Source organism: Schistocerca americana, chromosome 1, assembly GCF_021461395.2.
Source record: "Schistocerca americana isolate TAMUIC-IGC-003095 chromosome 1, iqSchAmer2.1, whole genome shotgun sequence".
In the NCBI taxonomy this organism is placed as follows: domain Eukaryota; kingdom Metazoa; phylum Arthropoda; class Insecta; order Orthoptera; family Acrididae; genus Schistocerca; species Schistocerca americana.
In genome coordinates, this window is record NC_060119.1 from 931,645,011 (window position 1) to 931,664,439 (window position 19,429).

The 19,429-nt window shown below is 38.2% G+C and overlaps 1 protein-coding gene across 1 annotated transcript in view; it reads right to left on the reverse strand.

Annotated features, from left to right (window-relative positions):
- LOC124615400 (protocadherin-like wing polarity protein stan) overlaps positions 1-19,429 on the reverse strand; it is a 357,491-nt gene that overhangs the window by 293,732 nt on the left and 44,330 nt on the right. Inside the window, exons 6-8 of the mRNA XM_047143245.1 lie at positions 15,345-15,521; positions 8,535-8,722; positions 845-1,821 (exon numbers count right to left, since the gene is read on the reverse strand). Of these exons, the coding sequence (XP_046999201.1) occupies positions 845-1,821; positions 8,535-8,722; positions 15,345-15,521 (1,342 nt within the window). The remainder of the gene's footprint in view (positions 1-844; positions 1,822-8,534; positions 8,723-15,344; positions 15,522-19,429) is intronic.

Genomic DNA, 19,429 nt, shown 5'->3' on the forward strand with positions numbered 1-19,429 from the left:
AGTATCTGAAATAAGTGACAGTTCAACACGAAAAGTAGTCTACTTCGCATATCTTCATACGCTTATGTCATATGGTATAAAGGAGTGCACTACTCTGCTGCATCCATTTTCAATAAACTACCACAAGAACTCAAAAATCTTAGCAGTAGCCCAAACGCTTTTCAGTCCAAACTGAAGAGTTTCCTCATGGCTCACTCCTATTCTGTGGAGGAGCTCCTGGAAGAGCTGAAAAATTAAGCAAATTCCAGTGTTACATCGTTGATTTTCTTTATTTAAACTTACGAATTGTCGCCTGAATACGTTTCTTATATTTCATTTTATCTGTTTCTACTATCGTGTTAGAATTTCATGTACTGACTCGTTCCATGACCATGGAGACTTCTCCTTAATTTGGTCCCACGGAACAATAAATAAATTTTAAAAAAGTAAAAAAAATAAAAAAACTACAGCACAAAATGGTTCCAGAAAAGGATAGCCTGCTTTAGATGGCTCACTGGGCCCAAATCACTATCAAAATCAACAAATATCCTGGACTTTTTTTTAGCATTTAATGTCCCACAGACAGCAAGGGAAATATAGACTTACTGAAATACCTAAAAGCCCATTAAAAATTGACTAATGATGTGCTAGCAAGTACACTTCCTTGAGTGATTCTCCCTGTTGCTAACATAAATGTTTGTGTCAATAATATTTTAGATGATGAAACAACATAATACTGCAAGTTCAAGGATTTAGATATGGTCACACTACCCACAAATACTTTACGCATTGCTATGACCACTGTAATGGCAAAAGCTTCAACATTTTTAAAAATACAGAAAATATTAATATATGACTGACTTACCAATTATTGCATAGTGTACCACTGCATTCTCTCCTTCATCTGGATCATGTGCATAAATTTCTCCTACTGTGGATCCTATTGGTGAATTTTCTTTTATATACATCACTATCCTGTCTGATTCAAATGCTGGTGGGGAATCATTCACATCTTCTATTTTAATAGTGACAGGAACAGAGCCCGATAATGTTGGAGAGCCCTTGTCTAAAGCATATGCGATCAAATCGTACTGAGCAACACTTTCTCTATCAAGAGCTTTGGCAGTTCGAATAACACCGCTTGCTGGATCAACAGCAAATGAACCCTCAGTCACATTTTCTTCACTAAGAGCATACTGCACTCTTCCATTAAGTCCCCTGTCTGCATCTGTCGCTGATATCTGCAGAACACTTGTACCAACTGCAGCATCCTCAGGTACTGAACCAAAGTAAGACGATTTCCTAAACACTGGTGCATTATCATTTACATCAGCAACAGTTATCTCCACATCTGTTGTATCAGACAATGGAGGAACACCACCATCTTTTGCTGTCACTGTTAGCAAATATCCACTCACTTTCTCACGGTCTAAAAGCGCTGTTGTCACAATGGCACCTGTTTGAGGATTAATTGCAAATTCCTGTGTAGACTGTCTCTCATCAAGGGTACCTAATGTGTAAGTAATCTGTGCATTTTGACCAACATCTCCATCTGTAGCACTTATGACTAGAACTGTTGTTCCCAAAGGAGCATCTTCAAATACACTGGCTGAATATGGAGCATTTTCAAACACTGGAGCATAATTATTTGCATCTGTTACATTAACATATACTGTAGCTGTATCCTGTCTCCCACCAGAGTCAGTAGCTGTAACAGTCAGAATAAACCGCTTCTCTTGCTTGTAATCGAGAGTTTGTGCGATTGTTATTAGACCTTGGCCATTTTGTGATGTAATAGCAAATCTTCCTCTCATGTTGCCACTGGATATATCGTAATGTAACCTGAAAAGAAAAGAAAAACCTCCATGTTACGTTTATATTTAGCTGGTGTTAAGAGTCATGGTGGATAATAATTCATAGTAACAAAGAACTGACTCATCAAAAAATTGTCCTCTGGAATAAAATGTAGTGTGATGTCATAGATCAGGCACTGTTTCTTCAAGGAATTATATATTTTCTTTCTGTCTGCAAGCAAAATTATTGACTAAGCTGAAATTGTTCTCAAGAAAGAAAGAAAACAGACTACTCATGATCCATCACAGGTCAATGTTAACAACAAATCAGGCCTTGTGCATGTTCCATGCCTAGCTATCATAGAGTCAGAAAATTACGTTCTATCCTTTTCTTTTATGGCATCTAAGCTGTCTGCAAATTACAAGAATTAAGATCAGGAAAGGTACAAAACATGGGGGAAATGCTTTTACTGGCTGATACAGTCTATACAACATCTTTCAGTACTAAGATGGAACTCACATATAGACTGAATATTTTTTTGATGAAATCTACAGTAACATATCTAACTTATTTGAGTGTTATTGGCAAACATAAATATAAATGGTGCAAAAGTACAGGATTTTGTATCAAAAAACTGAATTATGATGGAAATATATCAGTGACCATAGCGTGGTTGTGGCAACAATGATTACCAAGATACAAAGGACAAATGAAACAAGCAGAAACATACATTTGTTAAGTAAACTAGATAAAAAACCAGTGGTGTCATGTCTCAGTGAGGAACTTGAAACTTTCTGCACAAGTCTGGACCATGTACAGGAACTCTGGCTCAAGTTTAAAAAGATAGTTGACCATGCACTGGATAGATATGTACCCAGTAGAGCAGTTCACAGTGGAAAGGAACCTCCATGGTATACAGCCACTGTGTAAAGAAACTTGAAAAGAAACAGAGATTATTGAATAATAGGTTAAAAAAAAACTTAGGGCTATAGATATGGAGATGCTGAATTAAATGTTTGGCTTTCAAAAAAGCAATGTGTGATGCCTTCAGTGATTACCACAGCAGAATATTGCCAAGTGATCTTCCAAAGAACCCAAGGAAATTCTGGCTGTATATGAAGGCTGTTAGTGGCACCAAAGTTAATGTCCAGCTCCTAGTGAATCAGACAGAAACTGAAATTGTGGGTGTCAAAGCAAAAGCTGACATTCTTAACTCCGTTTTCCAATGTTCCTTTACAAAGCGAAACCCAGGAGAATTGCCCCAATTTAATCCTCAAACCATTGAAAAGGTGAATGGAATAAGTATTAAGGTCAGTGGTGTTGAGAAACAGCTGAAATCGTTAAAACTGAACAAATCTCCAGGTCCCGAAAAAATCCCTCTCTGGTTCTATACTGAATTTGTGGCCTATTCTAAAAATAACGTATCGTAGAGCCCTTGAACGAGAAACCATGTCCATTTCTTGGAAAAAGGCACAGATTACACCCATCTACAAGAAGGGTAGCAAAAGTAATCCACAAAACTACCATCCAATGTCCATATTCTGAGCTCAAACATAATGAGGTATCTTGGACAGAATGACTTCCTCAATGCCAACCAGCATGGATTTCAGAAACATCAATCATGTGAACCCCAACTCACACTTTTCTCACTGACATACTGAAAGCTTTGGATCAAGGCAACCAGGTAGATGCAGTATTTCCTGATTTCCGAAAAGCATTTGACTCAGTACCACACCTATGCTTATTGTAAAAAGTACGATCATATGGGGTATCAGGTGCAATTTGTGACTGGATTGAGGACTTTTTGGTAGGGAGGACACTGAATGTTATCTTGGATGGAGAGTCATCATCAGGTGTAGAAGCAACTTTGGGTGTGCCCCAGGGAAGTGTGTTGGGACCCTTGCTGTTCATATTGTACATTAACGATCTTGCAGACAATACTAATAGTAAAATCATGCTTTTTGCAGATGATGCAGTTATCCATCATGAAGTACTATCTGAAAGAAGTTGCATGTACATTCAGTCAGATCTTGATAAGATTTCAGCGCGGTGCAGAAATAGGCAACTTGCTCCAAATGTTCAGAAATGTCAAATTTTGCACTTCACAAAATGAAAAAACATAGTATCCTATGACTATAATATCAATGAGTCACTATTGGAGTTTGTCAATTCATACAAATATCTGAGTGTAACACTTTGTAGAGATATGAAATGGAATGATCACATAGGCTCAGTCATGGGTAAAGCAATGTACTGGGGAAGTGCAATCAGTCTACAAAAGAGATTGCTTATACATCATTCATTCAACCGATCCTAGAATACTATTCAAGTGTGTGGGACCTGCACCAGACAGGACTAACAGCATATATTGAACATATACGGAGAAGGGCAGCAGAAATGGTCACAGCTTTGTTTAACCTGTGGGAGAGTGTCACAGAGATATTGAAGGAACTGAACTGGCACACTCTTGAAGACAGACATAAACTATCCCAAGAAAGTCTATTAACAAAGTTTCAACACCCAGATTAAATGATATCGCTCACACAGGAATTGCGAGGATAAGATTAGAATAGTTACTGCATGCGCAGAGGCATTCAATCATTCTTCCTGCACTCAATACATTACTGGAACAGGGAGAAACCCTAATAACTGGTACAATGGGAAATACCCTTTGCCATGCATCTCACGGTGGTTTACTGAGTATAGATGTAGATGGGTAAAAGTAGGGATATGTGCATTCTTGTGCATCATAAACAGATCCTCCTCAACCCAGTCTTCTAGGCAGACCTATCCGACCTATCACATCACACTGCACAGCTGTTCCAGATCTCCCATATAGTAATGGAAAATATCTTTGGTGCCCTCGGGAATGAACGTCATGGGGATCTTACTTCGAAAAATTGAATAATGTGAAAAGAATTACCTTTGTCATTTTGTAATAAAATTCATACTGAAAACATTATTCCTCCTCACAGCTGCACAGTTGTAAAAGCCAGCTAGCTCTCTCTCTCTCTCTCTCTCTCTCTCTCTCTCTCTCTCTCTCTCTCTCTCTCTCTCTCTTCCCCCCCCCCCCCCCCCCCCCCAATCAATTTCAAATTTTTAGCATTTCTGTAAACATTTTGCAAGGGGAGTAATAGTCATTATTGAAAATTTGGTTTCTACCTTGAAAATTACATATTATAACACTTTTGAAAAAACATGTAGCTTGCCAGTAATTTTGTAGCTGTGTTGCTGTGTGCATTGCTAATTACAGAGGATAATGGGGAACTAATGAGGTTTTTTGTTCAATATAACATCTGTGAAATGGTAAATTCTGCCCAAGTGTGGATTACTGATATAGGGGAGTTATGTAGGAATTTTACAAAGGAATATCAGGTAGTGGCAGTGGATGGAGCCGGGAACAGTCTTGATAGGGACGGGAATATGATGTAGGTGGTGACCTGGTAAAGACAGCTACTCAAACTGGTGACACTAATGTGCATTTCGTGCAAATGTTTCCACGTCATGATCGGCTTCATCTTAATGTGTGTGTTAGGTGTGTTAACATGGGGATGGACAAGGCACTGATGGCAGAGGGAATGGGTCACATTGCAATGGTGCTAGTTGAGTCCATCAGCAGATCGGGTTTTACTAGGCATGGCCTACACCTCAGTAGGTATGGGAAAGGGAGGCTGGCAAAGCTTATAGGTGACACTGTAGTGGGGGATGGTGGTACCGCTCATGGAAAAATTCCTGCAGTAGTTGGTGTTACAGCTGCACCTTTTTTAGATTGAAGTCAGCTGATAGGTATACCTGCTTAAAGAAAGTCCCTCTAACTAAGGAATCACCTTCAGAGGACGTCCTCTTTCAAGTAGAGAAGGAATTAGAATATTTCATCAAAATATAAGAGGTATTACAGATAAAGTTAGTGAACTGCTGATAGATCTTGGTTCTGAAATTATTGGTATATCAGAGCACCACTTAAAAAATTTGACAATTCAGAGGCTTCCTTTACCAGGATACTGATTAGCTGGGTGTTTTTCAAAGAGCTCCTTGCGGCATGGCGGAGTGGCCATGTACGTAAAAAACCATATTTGAATGGTGTGTAGGGGTAGTTGAATTTAATGAAACTAAACGTCTAATTTGTGTTGTTTACAGGTCCCCTAACTCTGACTTCAGAGCATTTCTGTTCAAGCTAGAGAGTGTTCTTGATTCACTTTATAGGAAGTACCAGAAATTAGTTATATGTGGTGACTTCAATATTAATTTTGTATGTGATTGCACAAGAAAAAGTATGTTGGTAGATCTGCTAAACTCACATGTTCTGGTGCATATTGCGTTTTTCCAACTAGGGTGCAGGAGAACAGTAGCATAGCCATAGACAATATTTTTATTCGTTCTTCATTACTAAATTTATTTGATTGTTTTGATCCATGGCTTTTAGGATATCACGTGTGAAAAGAGCAAGCTGGGTTTTGCATGGCCAGTATTTTTGGAATCCATGCTAATTGGCATTCTGTCTGAGATGTAAATAAACTCACAATGAGTTTGGAATAGGTGAATTTGTGGTACCTTAAATTTAAATGGGAGGCTAACTCAGTTGCAAATTTTGTGTAATATATGATAGGGATTCCAATGAGAACTAGGCACATGACAGATTTCAGCTGTTTGTCTCAACACTATTGATATTAATATAGTGGGTGTCTCTCCTAAGAGTCACCAGATGCATTTTCTCTGCTGTTTCAACAGATATTTGCAATTTCATTTGTACATTGCTTATCCGGAGTCAGCCCAAACAATTATTCCTCGCCATGTCTTTTATGTGATGCCCAGTGACAACAGTTTGTTTCCCATTACAACCAAAATTCTTTACAAATCATAATTTTACATGCCCATTCGATACAGCAGTCTCAAACTAGTCTATTATGACATTCTGATGCATATTAACAGGGTCAGTAAAATATGCCGTACAAGCAACAATCCAGCAGTGACTCAGTAGTGCTGGATGCTTGGTAGTAGCAGTCAGCATGAGACAGGGCAGTGCTGTCACTGCTGGGGTACTGGTTATTCTTCATGTTTTACTGTCCCTGTTAACATATATCGATAAAACAAATATTGGGCTAGACTAATCTAGCATAGGTCTATTGAACGTGCACATAAAATTGCACTTTAAAGATCATTTTATCTGTAACTGGAAACAAACTGATGCTTTCCGTCAACACTGGGCTTCAACATGAAAGACGTTTGGACTGATTCCAGCTACACAATGCAAAAACAAAACTGCAAATAACTGTTGAAACACCAGAGAAAATGCACCTGACTCTTACGAGAGACACCCTGCATACATCATGCATCTTTGTAGTCATGCAAGAATTAATCTGGGGCAGTAACTGCATATTTTTATTTGTAAAGGAACATCTGAAATTGAAATTCAGTATTTATGATGCTGCCTTGCTGCCCTCAGTTTCAGTTCCTGTCTCATCCATAAGTGTTTGGACACTTAACTTTGAAATGACCTGACAGCCTTTGCATACAACCAGAATTTCTTTGGGTTTTGTATGAGGTAAGATTCTGCTAAAGTAGTCATTGAAAGCTTCACACAGTGCCCTTTTGAAGTCAAATGTGTTTCACTTAACATCTCTTTATCTATACTATTACACTTTGTTTAACATCTGTTGTGTAGTACTCAGCGTTCCTTTAGAAGTTTCTTTACAGAGATTGTGTACCATAGAGTTGTCCTCCAATAGTGAACTATTCTACTAGAAACGTATATCTCCAGTGGTTCATCAGTTTCTAGATTATCACTGCTGATTTTAACTATAGGAGACACAAGAGAACTGGGCCTTTTGTCACATAACAGACAATAGTATGGGACAAGCAGAAATGTGAAGCAACATTGTGAGAATGAATATACCAGCTTTTAACTCCAAACAATGGAAAGTTTAGTATGTGTTAACAACAATATGGAAATGATAGATTACTACTCACCACAAAGTGGAAGCATTGATACACAACACAAAAACAAAACTGCAAATATCTGCTGAAACACAAGAGAAAATGCACCTGACTGCTAAAATATTACAGATTTCAGACAAAATCCTTCCTCCAAAGTAGAAACCATATACACACTCACATAAGCACAACTCTCACACACATGGCCAGTGTCTCTGGGTGAGGGAGCCCAACTGGCAGTGAGGCTCCAGTGCCCGGAGACAGTGGCCGCATGTATGCGAGTTGTGCTTGTGTGAATGTGAATGTGTATGTAGTTTCTACGTCAGAAGAAGGACTCTGCCCGCAATCTTAAATATTTGTAGTCTTTTTCATTGTACCTGTCTGCAACTCAGTGCCTCCTCTATATATGGTGAATAGCAATCTATCATTTTCATATTGTTGTAGCCTTTAACTTCAGTTAGATAATTTCACTTTCAGAGGAGTTTGTGCTGAAATTCTCTTCCTGGCAAATCAATAAACAGCAAACTGAAGCCGTTAGGCTATAAGAGCCTACTCAGATGGCAGAACACTGCCTATTGTGAAAGTGTAACTTTTTTATTCTTCCATTTATTTGCAAATTTTAACATTTGTAAGGAATTCACAGGGTTACCCCAGTTTCTTAAATTGTAAGCAATGTGAAAGATTTGAAATGTTGCCATTTATAATTAATAATTATTTAAAAATTATCCAGCTCATCATCAGCAACCAGAACTGAGTCATACAGTATTTCAATTCATAACTGACAAATTTAAATGGTAACAGAAACCATACCAATAGCTATAAATTATTACCTGGGATTCTCATCTTTGTCAGTAGCTGTAACAGTTGTCACAGGCGTTCCAGGAGGATCATCTTCAGAAACTACAGCCTCATATAGTTTTGGTTCAAACACAGGATCATTGTCATTAACATCCTGTACAGTTATAACTACACTAGCCGATGCACTTTTTGGAGGTGTTCCACCGTCTTTAGCTATAACCTAGAAGTAAAAAAAAAGATCTTATCAATATCACTTACTAATTTCAAATTACATAACACAGCAATCAGATAAGGCTAATGCAAAAAAGATCGTCATTAGTGAGCAATAAAAATACAATATGTTAAAATGCAAAGTCCTCAAGCATCTTGTATGAACTGATAACAGAAGTTCATTACAACAGCTATGATGTACCTGTGTATTCATCATGTGATTGTAAAATAATACCAGTGTAATCTACAAAAGTTTTTTTCTATTCTTACAATACACAATCAAACTTTCTGTCAGCACAATTGATTTTTCAATATGTGTTCATGCACACATTCGAACATCACCAATTTTACAAATTTTCCTGTTTTAAATTTTTTGTAATTATTCTTAACTTCATAAAATGTGGTTGTAACATTACACATTTGGTTAAAACAAAATTGTATCCGTATTGTACTGCACTGCCATTCCTCTAGTACATCTAATTTTATGCCTTACGTAGTATTTTCAATTGATGAATAATTTTGAAAGTTTTTGAAAAGGAAAATTTGTAACGAAATATCAGAGACAAACCAGTATGGTTGTACGATGACAGCACAAATGAACACATACTGAAAACTGATAGCATCTGTCAAGTATACTCAATCATATTTGTTAAGTTGACCTAATGTATGGAAGTCTATTGTGCCAAGGACAGACAGTTAAAATGTACACTGTAAGAATAGAATGAAATTTTTCTATATTACACTGGAATTTTACAATCACACGATAAAGATGCAAATGTGTCATAGCTGTTGTAATGAAGTTCTGTGATCTGTGCTTGAGAACTTTTACATATGTCAGTGTTTTGTATTTATATTATTCAATAATGGTGTTGGGAATGATTCAAAAATGAATGGACCTGTTCTAAACTAGTCACCATTAAGGAATGTGTATGCTACAGTGACAGGAAACTAAATAAATACTAAAATTTTGTTGGTGATCCTTTAAACCAACACAATGTTGAAATTAAACAAAGTCGAAGGAGAAATGGAGAGTTTACCTCCGATTTATTTTGCTATACTGCCTCACAAATGATACTGAAGCTCTCATTCATCACAGGGCAGTACTGGTCATACAGTGATGCAAAAGCCAATGCCTCTCATAAACTCTAGTATTTTATCATTTTCTGGTATCTGTTTTCTGGCCTAACATTATGAATAAGCTACTCACTTCCAAAGAAAGGTACTCAGTCTTCCTCTTCCTCCATAGTTGATTACAAGGACTTAACCAACAATTTAATTTCAAAAGTCAGGCCTGTGAGGCATCATGCACTAAATCTCTTATCGAAGACATAGTTTCATAATCAACACCTCAACATGATGTATGCAGTAAGGCATTAAGTATGCTAGGATATGGAATGACAGTATTATGAAAAGGATAGTGTGCTACTCACCATATAAAAGACATGCAGAGTCACAGGCAGGCACAACAAAGTGACTGCAATACATTTGAACTTTTGGCCCACTTCTAAAATAAAAAAAGATACACACATTTACACAAGCTGAGGCAAGGACCAGAGGCAGTGGTCATGTGTGTGCGAGCTGTGTGTGTGTGTGTGTGTGTGTGTGTGTGTGTGTGTGTGTGTGTGTGTGTGTGTGGGTTTTTTCTACTTAAGAAGAAGGCCTTTTAGCCAAAAACTCAAATGTACAACAGTATTTTTATTGTGCCTGCCTGTGACTTAGTCTCCTTTATATGGTGAGTAGCTATCTATCCTTTTCATAAGACTGTCATTATTCCATACTGGGTTTTACAATGTATGATATGTAATGAGTCAGTACACTTCCTCAGTGAAAAATACAGCACCATACTGACAGTTAACATGATTTCTTACATTAACCTGCCCCCCCCCCTCCCAAGCATATAGTGATTTATTGTTAACTGATTAGTCTCTCTCTCTCTCTCTCTCTCTCTCTCTCTCTCTCTCTCTCTCTCTCTCTCTCTTCCCCCCCCCCCCCCCCCCCCACACACACTCGCCCTACCACCACCCCGAGACCCATGCACTTGCTCATTCACATGTGGTCGCGCGCGCACACACACGAACACGCACACGCATGTTTCTCAAACTAGGAAGTTCTACGGTATGTTGATGATTTTCACTTATGGACCGTCTGGCAGCAACTGAATAAAACACAATTTTAGTGCCATACGCGTTTCGCCTTTATTTTCTGCAAGGCATCATCAGTGGCAGGTTGCGTAGACAGTTTCTTACATATTACGCTCCTGTTGCATTTTTGGTCTTGTTCTTCTTCCTATGAGCGCCAATTTGCTGTTTTTTCCGCATTCCACAGCACTATGCACTGAACGCTTGTTTTAATGTTCTCTGCAATGTTTTATGTTTAACTCTTGGATGCATGAGTGGTTGGACACAGAAAACGCTTGAAACATCTCTGTGAAGTCGTTTCATAAGACGCTTGTCGAATTCGGTACAACTATTCACTTTACTACCTGATTTTAGCTCAATTCATGAACTCTTCCAGAAAGTCTGAGCACTCAAATAATTATATGTGTGTTTTAATGTGGGGTTTCAGTTTTCTTTTGTGGGAAACGCTGAGTTGGTCATCATCTGCTGGGAGCAGACGATGTTGCTTCTCATTCGAAGAAGAGCACAGGATGACCAACTTAGGTATCAAATACCTGAACAGAGAGGTTTACCCATCTTAGTCAAAAGCTGTGTCGAAGGCTGTTTTTGTGTGTGAGGTTGGTGACGGAGGGCTACCCCACTGGTAGCTTCTGCTGCAGGGGGAGCTAGGTAATCTCGAAAGAGAAAGCGACACTCTTCGGTGAACACTTCGTGAGTACGGATCGTAGCTCTTAAGGGGGGTTTCAGCTGATAGGAAGCAGGTTGAAGTAGGACGTCGTTATGTTTAACTGTTGAAATACTTCAGAACTTCAGCTTAACTGAAGCGTGAGAAGAGTGTTATTTTTCGAATGGGCCATAATTATATTGCTTTAAATAGGCGATTTTTGGGTGTTTGAGTTAAAAGTGTGGAGGTTACTTTGTTCATTTTGAACAACGATGAAGTAGAATATCAAACGGTAAATCTGATTAGGAAAAGCTGGTTAGGATCACTTCAACCATATGTGAGTGTAATACTGTGCCAAAGTGAGTATGTTTTTTAATCTTATATTTTTTGGAAGTTGCTTTCGTCTTTGTGCGTCAATTTTGTGCTACGTCTTTGGTAATCAATAACCCTTCTGGTCCACCATGGCACCGCAATAGGCTTTATTTTGACAGTTTGCTTGTTTAATGAGTATGATTTCAGCAAGAATATCTGTTCTTTCATGATCTTTCTACAAAGCAGCACAACAGTTTGATTCAGAATGCACCACATGCTCTAGTTTGGCTGTTAGTATGTTGAATAATTATCACACAACCTCGTGCATTGGTTAAACCTCTGTCCAGAATAGTGCATGCATAGAATCATAATGCGAATCTCACCGAGATATTTTTATGGTATGAATGCAAAGGAGATGATAGTATCATTGTCTCCCACCCCCGTTTTCTGTGTTTCTTCTTGCTGTAGTTAAATTGTGCTCTGTTATATTCTCACGTAATTCTTACTTAAATATTTCTACTCAGGCACCAGTTATGTGTAGTTAGGATGTGCAACCAAATACTCAGAGACAATAAATAATCTATGATAAAGATAAATTCTGTGGTGCTGATCTTACTCCAATTTCCAATCCTTAATTAATCAAGTTGCTTCATGCACGACACGGAGTGCTATTTATCTGGCTACTTAAAGAAATTTGCATACTTGTAACTAAATTATTAAAGCAATTAAACCAATAATTTTCCAGCTCCATTTTTTTTCTAAATGGTTAGGAAGGGCTTGGGCTGGTGGCAACCCATAATTTCTGAATTTTTATCATTATTTGTGTGAGAAAAGCAGCTAGAAATCCGAGATAACGTATATGGCTCGATGAGCAACGCCGTAAAGATGGTAATACGCTACATGCTTCCTCAACACAAATACAAGAACATATTTATTAAAACAGTATTATCAAATTATGATGAGTCTGGTGGCATGTAATGAGTAAGAAAGTATTTATTATGATACTGTGACTCTCACTTTAGTGCATGAAATACAATATTATAAATTATGTTGCAATTTTTTTGAGAGTAAACAACAAATTTTCTATTTACTGTGCTTGAACCAGAAGTTCTGCTCATTAAAAATACCCCTACACTGCATTTTTGCAAATACTTTTTGAGCATTTTCCATGCAGCTTTTACTATACTCATCTGGATGTGTGGGTTATTTACTCTTATCTCCACATGAGGTCATAATGTTTCTTGTCCTAGTTGAGGAAAATTCTCCTTTTATCAGATTGCCTTCCTAGGAGTTGGGATGTTGCTGGGAAAGAAAACAGAGTATTTATGAGTGCTACACCCATTACATTTGTCCGTAAGTCAAAAGGCTATCTTCTTGATTGTCTTTTGTACTGAGAATCAAATCATGATTTAGTTTTATTACTGAGTAAAACCACGTATGACTTCTTCTTACGTCCTCCATCTACTGTGGCACTTTGGTGCAGAGAACTGGGAAGTATGTACCTTTGTTCTTTCTGGGCACATAACCTACAGCTGTAAAACTGTCTTCAAAATCATATGATGAGGATAAAAATTCTACGGCCATAGAAGCCTCAGTTTCTTGTGGAATGTTCTGATATTTTGTCTCAAAGGCCACACTGCTCTAACATTTTCCTGCAACAGTTCTTCAAATAACAGAATGCTTGTGCAAAGGTTGTCCATTTTAATATTTTTTGAGATTCCTCTCAATGTCTTTGTTAGTGTTATTACTGCATTAGAAGCAACACTGGTCTTTTCTCTGGTCAGAGTTCCAAAAATTTATTCACTTTTTCAGGCATAATATTCTGCCAATTTTTTCTTCATACTATCAATGTGCCTATTTTATAAATCAATACAAAGCTTGATCCTTTAGCTTTCTTTGTGAGAATTCCCATGCACTTCTATTGACAGCTACGCAATCTGTTACTGGTTCAGATGGAATTTTCATCAAGTTGTGCATGATGACTGTGTATTACTTCACTGAGTTCTAACACAGTCAATAAAGAAATCAGCACTTCTGTAGTCCGTCTTCACTTAGAATGTTGGCAGACACAGATTCATTAACCTGGTGACCATCAGTGTCCAAATCACTGTCATTTTCCTGATCAAAAAGTGCTTCACCTTCAAGCCATTCAGAAATAGTTAGTTAAATTCTGGTCACTTGTGCTGACTTCAAATGATGTTTCTTCGACTGTAACATGCAATATGGAATCCGTGTTATAAGTGTCTTGCATAATTATTCTGTTCATGAATTACACTAATGCTCATCCGCAACAATTTTGGTGTATAGAAATACATCTCCCCTGTAAAAAGTATAGGTACGCCAAACTGTTCGTTGTTGTCAGTAATCTTGCCAACAAAAAGTGCCATCCTGACTAAAGATAAACAAATAAAATGTTTGAAATGTGGCTTGTTCGCTAAGAGGTCTAAGGAACCCTGCCACACATCACCCATTTAGAATTTCAAAATTAATAAAGAAAAAAAAGTAATTTTACTTTCACCAAGTAATGTTTTTTATAACGAAAGTCAACAGTATTTCCAACGCATACACAGAAAGTAAACTACTATAACCTACTTTTACAACAATTTATTGATAAAATGGAAGGCTACCGGTTCCAAAACACTTTTGTTACGCATCCACAAGTTAATGCTATGGGATGTTTTATGAATAAATGATTTCAAGAATTTATTTTTAGTCCATTATAACATGCAGAGAGCACTCAATAGCACTACAGGCTTTTTTGCAGCAATGAAATTTCTTTTAAATTTTAATATAAAGTGACAACACACAAGTTTCGCTTTAGTATATGTCAGTGAAGCGGATAGTGCTTCCTTTAACACCGGTTACTGTGTAACAGCGAAAATGGTATGTTATACTATACTTGTATTTTAAATGGATAGAAAAATGTTTTGTCTCTTTAATATTGTAAATTAGCATTAGAATTCATACGTATATTTCTTTAACAGAGCTGAAAATGGGCTAAACTGCCCAAAACAGGTAATTTTAAGATGATAAAATGGCAACTGACAGCTGAAAATAAGCTTATTTTGTAAAACAAAAGCAGTGTAATTAGACTTCATGTTCTATTTTAATCCATTCTTGCCAAGTATGTCTAAATTGACTGGGCAGCTGCTCTCCATCCCAACCCTGTTACTGCAGCTAATGTCTTTTATAAATAATTAGTCACAATAATAAACAGGACGAGAAACTTAAAAGGTCATGCTTTTTCAGCAGGGCATATTTGTAACTTGCATTCACTCAACCATCCAAACTTCAGACTGATCTTTCTGGTTTGCTTCCTTTAGCAGAATTTCTTGTGAACTAGTCATGGCTTACTTAACATCTACTGATAAATTTTAGTTTAAGCTGCATTGCAACTGGTCACAATTCTAAGTTCCATTTTCATATTTAATGTAAATACTGATGTTAAATATGTAAAAAAAAAAATGTAATATTGAATGACACAAATTATCATTATTTCACACAATCACTTCATCTATTAAAAACTGTACTGGTAGTACCTGAAATTGGTAACGAGGAGTCTCTTCCCTATCCAGTTCTCTTATTGTGTATATCCAACCACTCTTTTCATCAACAGTGAGTGGAAGATCACTTGCTGGCCTGCCTGCTTCATCTCTGGGAGCTATGCTGTACTGTATTGCAGCATTTTCACCTTCATCAGTGTCAAATGCCTGTACCTGAAAAGCAAAGAAAAAAATATTCAAAAACCATGACTCCACTGTATTACTTCTAGAATACAAGCTCTGTGTTTCACTTCAGGAATAGTTACTATTTACCAATGTTGCAACTTCATTAAATGCATAATTAGCAGGTGATAAAAATTTTGTGAAACAAAGGATCATTCTAAAAGTTTGTAAGAAGCAGCATACATTTAGTTCAGAAAACATGAGTGCAGTGTTATATAACAAAAATAGTATAATCATTGAAAATGTCAGAGAATGGTTACTGGAAACAAAAGTGAATCTCTACGACACTTTTTTGTTACCTTTTTGAGATAGTCTCTCTCTTGTCCTGACAAATGTGTGTGCTGGACAAACCTCGATTTGTATGAGAAGATGAAGCAGAATTTTGTGTAATCTACATGCAAAATATACAGTAAAAAACATACAAGAGGTTGTGAATTAATTCATCATACGATACTGCAGTCAGTATCAGTTCCAAACCAAGAAGACTTAGCAACATTAATGTGCGATTCATCTCCATTAAGACTAACACAACGTTGGAATTGTGACATAATAGACCTTACGGGGTTGTAATAGACCTTACAAGGATCAGAAGACATAAAAAACGTAAATAGTCAAACTTTGCAATATTTACAGACACTGGACTGCGTGAGTGCATGAACAAACTGATATACGGAGCTTCTTAAGACAGGAATCACCAGAGCCTCATAATATCATGTAAAAATAGTGTTTCAATTAATGATGTATGGTTGACTTTTACATATGAAATTTTTCCCTGTAAGATCATCCACAACATGCCTAGATAATTTTATTAATTAATTATACATACCAAGCACATAACTATGAAAAAGCTCACTTGAGTCAGATACAAACAGTAGTGTGGTTGTGCAACCACAGAAACAAATTGTGATTATTATGATATAAGAAGTAGTTTAACGGTTAAAATGATGCATTATGCAAATGGTCTCAATGTTACGTTTTTAATGAATTTAACTTGGTTTCACTTATATATATATAACATGCCTTCGCCCTAGCCAGATTACACTCCCATATTTTATTTTCTCAGGCTTGTCTGACATTTGGCATTACCCCCAAAGGCCTCACACTTAAAGTTCCCATCTCTGGCTGTAATCCTCCTTTCCATCAGCCCCTATACCAGTTCCAAACTGAACAATCCATTGCCCTCACCCACCTAATCCTTCACCTACACATCAACTCAGCCAATGAACACACCCGTCAACTCCTATCCTTATTAAAAGTCCTCAAATCTTTCCTTTCCCACATCCACACCGGCTGTTCAGAGCATCCTCCTACAGGCCAATCGCAAATTAGAACAGCATGCCACCCTCCACCTCAAAAAACTATCGAATCTCCTGGTTTCCCACCTCCGGAAAGGCAACTCACTCACCCTTCACAACCTTTCCAGCAAACCTCAACCTCCTCTCATTGCACATAGACCCAGCCTCTCCCATCTACTCAATCTCCCACTTCCAGCTCCACTCCCCCCAAAACCTCAAAATTCCAATCAACACAATCTGGAACCACAACACCCTAATTCAGTAGTTAACCTTTCCTCCAAACCTCTCTCCCAATCCGAAACCTTTGTCCTATCCAAAGGCCTCACCTTCAGCCCCACTCCCGGATTCAACCAAACAGCCCTTGTCAAAGATTTACTGTCCTACACCCGTACTCTCTGCTGGAAATATCACTTTGCCACGAAGAAAAATGATCCTAATCCTACTCCTAATGGTCCAACTCCCCAAGACACTATCCAAATTGAACCCTGCTTGGAACAGTTCCATCCTCCGTCACAGCGGGACCCACCTCTTCTTCCTCAAAATCACCCTCTCCAAACTTTCCAGGAATTTCTGACTTCCAGCCTTGCCTCTCAATACTTCTTAAAAAACCTTAATCCTACTCCCAACATCACCACTGCTGAAGCCCAGGCTATCCGTGATCTGAAGGCTGACCGATCCATCGTCATTCTTCCGGCGGACAAGAGTTCCACAACCGTGGTACTTGATCGTCGGGAGTATGTGGCTGAGGGACTGCGTTAGCTTTCAGACAACACTACATACAAAGTTTGCCAAGGTAATCCCATTCCCGATGTCCAGGCGGAGCTTCAAGGAATCCTCAGAACCTTGGGCCCCCTACAAAACCTTTCACCTGACTCCATCAACCTCCTGACCCCACCAACACCCCGCACCCCTACCTTCTACCTTCTTCCTAAAATTCACAAACCCAATCATCCCGGCCATCCCATTGTAGCTGGCTACCAAGCCCCCACAGAACGTATCTCTGTCTACGTAGATCAACACCTTCAACTCATTACATGCAGTCTCCCATCCTTCATCAAAGACACCAACCACTTTCTCGAAAGCCTGGAATCCCTACCAGCAACAAACTGTCCATTCGCATGAATGGACACAGGCAGACAGTGTTTGTTGGTAATGAAGATCACCCTGTGGCTAAACATGCCTTGGTGCACGGCCAGCACATCTTGGCACAGTGTTACACTGTCCAAGTTATCTGGATACTTCCCACTAACACCAACCTGTCGGAACTCCGGAGATGGGAACTTGCCCTTCAGTATATCCTCTCTTCTCGTTACCCGCCAGTCCTCAATCTCCGCTAATTTCAATTTGCCGCCGCTCATATCTCACCTGTCTTTCAACAACATCTTTGCCTCTGTACTTCCGCCTCGACTGACATCGCTGCCCAAACTCTCTGCCTTTACAAATGTCTGCTTGCGTCTGTGTATGTGCGGATGGATGTGTGTGTGTGTGCGCGCGCGAGTGTATACCCCTTCTTTCCCCCTAAGGTAAGTCTTTCCGCTCCCGGGATTGGAATGACTCCTTACCCTCTCCCTTAAAACCCACATCCTTTCGTCTTTCCCTCTCCTTCCCTCTTTCCTGATGAGGCAACAGTTTGTTGCGAAAGCTTGAATTTTGTGTGTATGTATGTGTTTGTTTGTGTTTCTATCGGCCTGCCAGCGCTTTCGTATGGTAAGTCACATCATCTTTGTTTTTAAATATATTTTTCCCGCGTGGAATGTTTCCCTCTCTCTCTCTCTCTCTCTCTCTCTCTCTCTCTCTATATATATATATATATATATATATATATATATATATATATATATATATATATATATATGTGTGTGTGTGTGTGTGTGTGTGTGTGTGTGTGTGTGAACAGTATAACCCTGCTTTTACATTCCCGAAATTAACATTTTTCCCACCATTTATGACATTTTTTTATCAGTCCCATCAAACTTCCTATGCCCATAATGTTAATTTGCACCTGATTTTGTGTCAGCATATTTATAACTTTCTTGTAATTTACGCATTACAAAAAAATGATGCTGGCCTAATGTTGAGCATCCAGAAGTGTTTACAAATATTATGTGGTAAAGTTTTTTAATACCAGGGCACTCTACTCAGTGGATCTGAACTGGTAAACTTGTAAAAGTTGGAACAATTCATGCCGTATCTCCTGCTGCTGCCAAGCTCTACTTGGCGTTGTGGCTGATGGGAGTAACTACGTTTGTTCAAATAAAGATGTCATGACCAATCACAACAATTTCCAAACTGTATGGCCACTTGGAGCACTAGTTGACACTGCCATTCACTTTGCGTTGCTCAAATGTTTTTAGTTAAACACAGCGCTGGTTACGAATTTTATTCATGCTGAGCAAAATGTGTTTCGTGAATTTATTCTTGTTGTCAAGTGCAATATTTACGTACCATCAAACAGGGGGATTTCGTATGGTTTTGTCGTTATTTTGATTGTAGCTTTCATATATATTGTTGGATTAAATTGATTGTTATGGAAGTGGTAGGGTGTATGTGTAACCTGAGGTATATTTATCCGAGGCAGTTAAATAAAGTGTCCGAAGTCACCCC